This window comes from Hipposideros armiger, unplaced genomic scaffold (genome assembly GCF_001890085.2).
Source record: "Hipposideros armiger isolate ML-2016 unplaced genomic scaffold, ASM189008v1 scaffold_2154, whole genome shotgun sequence".
Classification (NCBI taxonomy): Eukaryota; Metazoa; Chordata; class Mammalia; order Chiroptera; family Hipposideridae; genus Hipposideros; species Hipposideros armiger.
Genome location: NW_017733502.1, coordinates 20300 through 20825, shown reverse-complemented (window position 1 = coordinate 20825; position 526 = coordinate 20300). Strand labels below are relative to the sequence as shown.

General features: G+C 49.0%; 1 protein-coding gene across 1 annotated transcript; it reads left to right on the top strand.

The window, feature by feature from the left end:
* Position 1: 1 nt before the first annotated feature.
* LOC109378561 (olfactory receptor 5L1-like) lies at positions 2-526 on the top strand (the record flags this gene model as incomplete). Its single annotated transcript, XM_019634897.1, has 1 exon — positions 2-526. A coding segment is annotated over one exon (525 nt), but the record flags the coding sequence as incomplete, so codon positions are not given.

Genomic DNA, 526 nt, shown 5'->3' with positions numbered 1-526 from the left:
GCTGGTGTCTGGCTGCTACCTTTGTGGGAGTGTGTGTTCTCTGATTCACTTGTGTTTAGCTCTTGAAATCCCCTCCTATAGATCCAATGTGATTGACCACTTCTTTTGCGATCTGCCCCCACTCTTATCTCTTGCCTGCTCTGATGTCTCTATGAACGAACTGCTGCTATACATTGTGGCCACTTCCAATGAGATCATCACCATCGTGCTCATCCTCACCTCCTACGTGTTTATTGTCATCACAATCCTGAGGATGCGCTCTGCAGAGGGAAGGCGCAAAGCCTTTTCCACCTGTGCCTCCCACCTCACAGCCATCATTGTCCTCCAGGGAACAATTCTTTTCACCTACTGCCGGCCTGGTTCTGGCAACAGTGTGGATACTGACAAGGTGGCCTCGGTGTTCTACACCATAGTGATTCCTATGCTGAACCCGCTGATTTACAGCCTGAGGAACAAGGATGTGAAGGAAGCCCTGAGGAAAGTTTGGAATCCAAGTTACTTTTCAGGGAAGCTCTCTTTTAGCTAG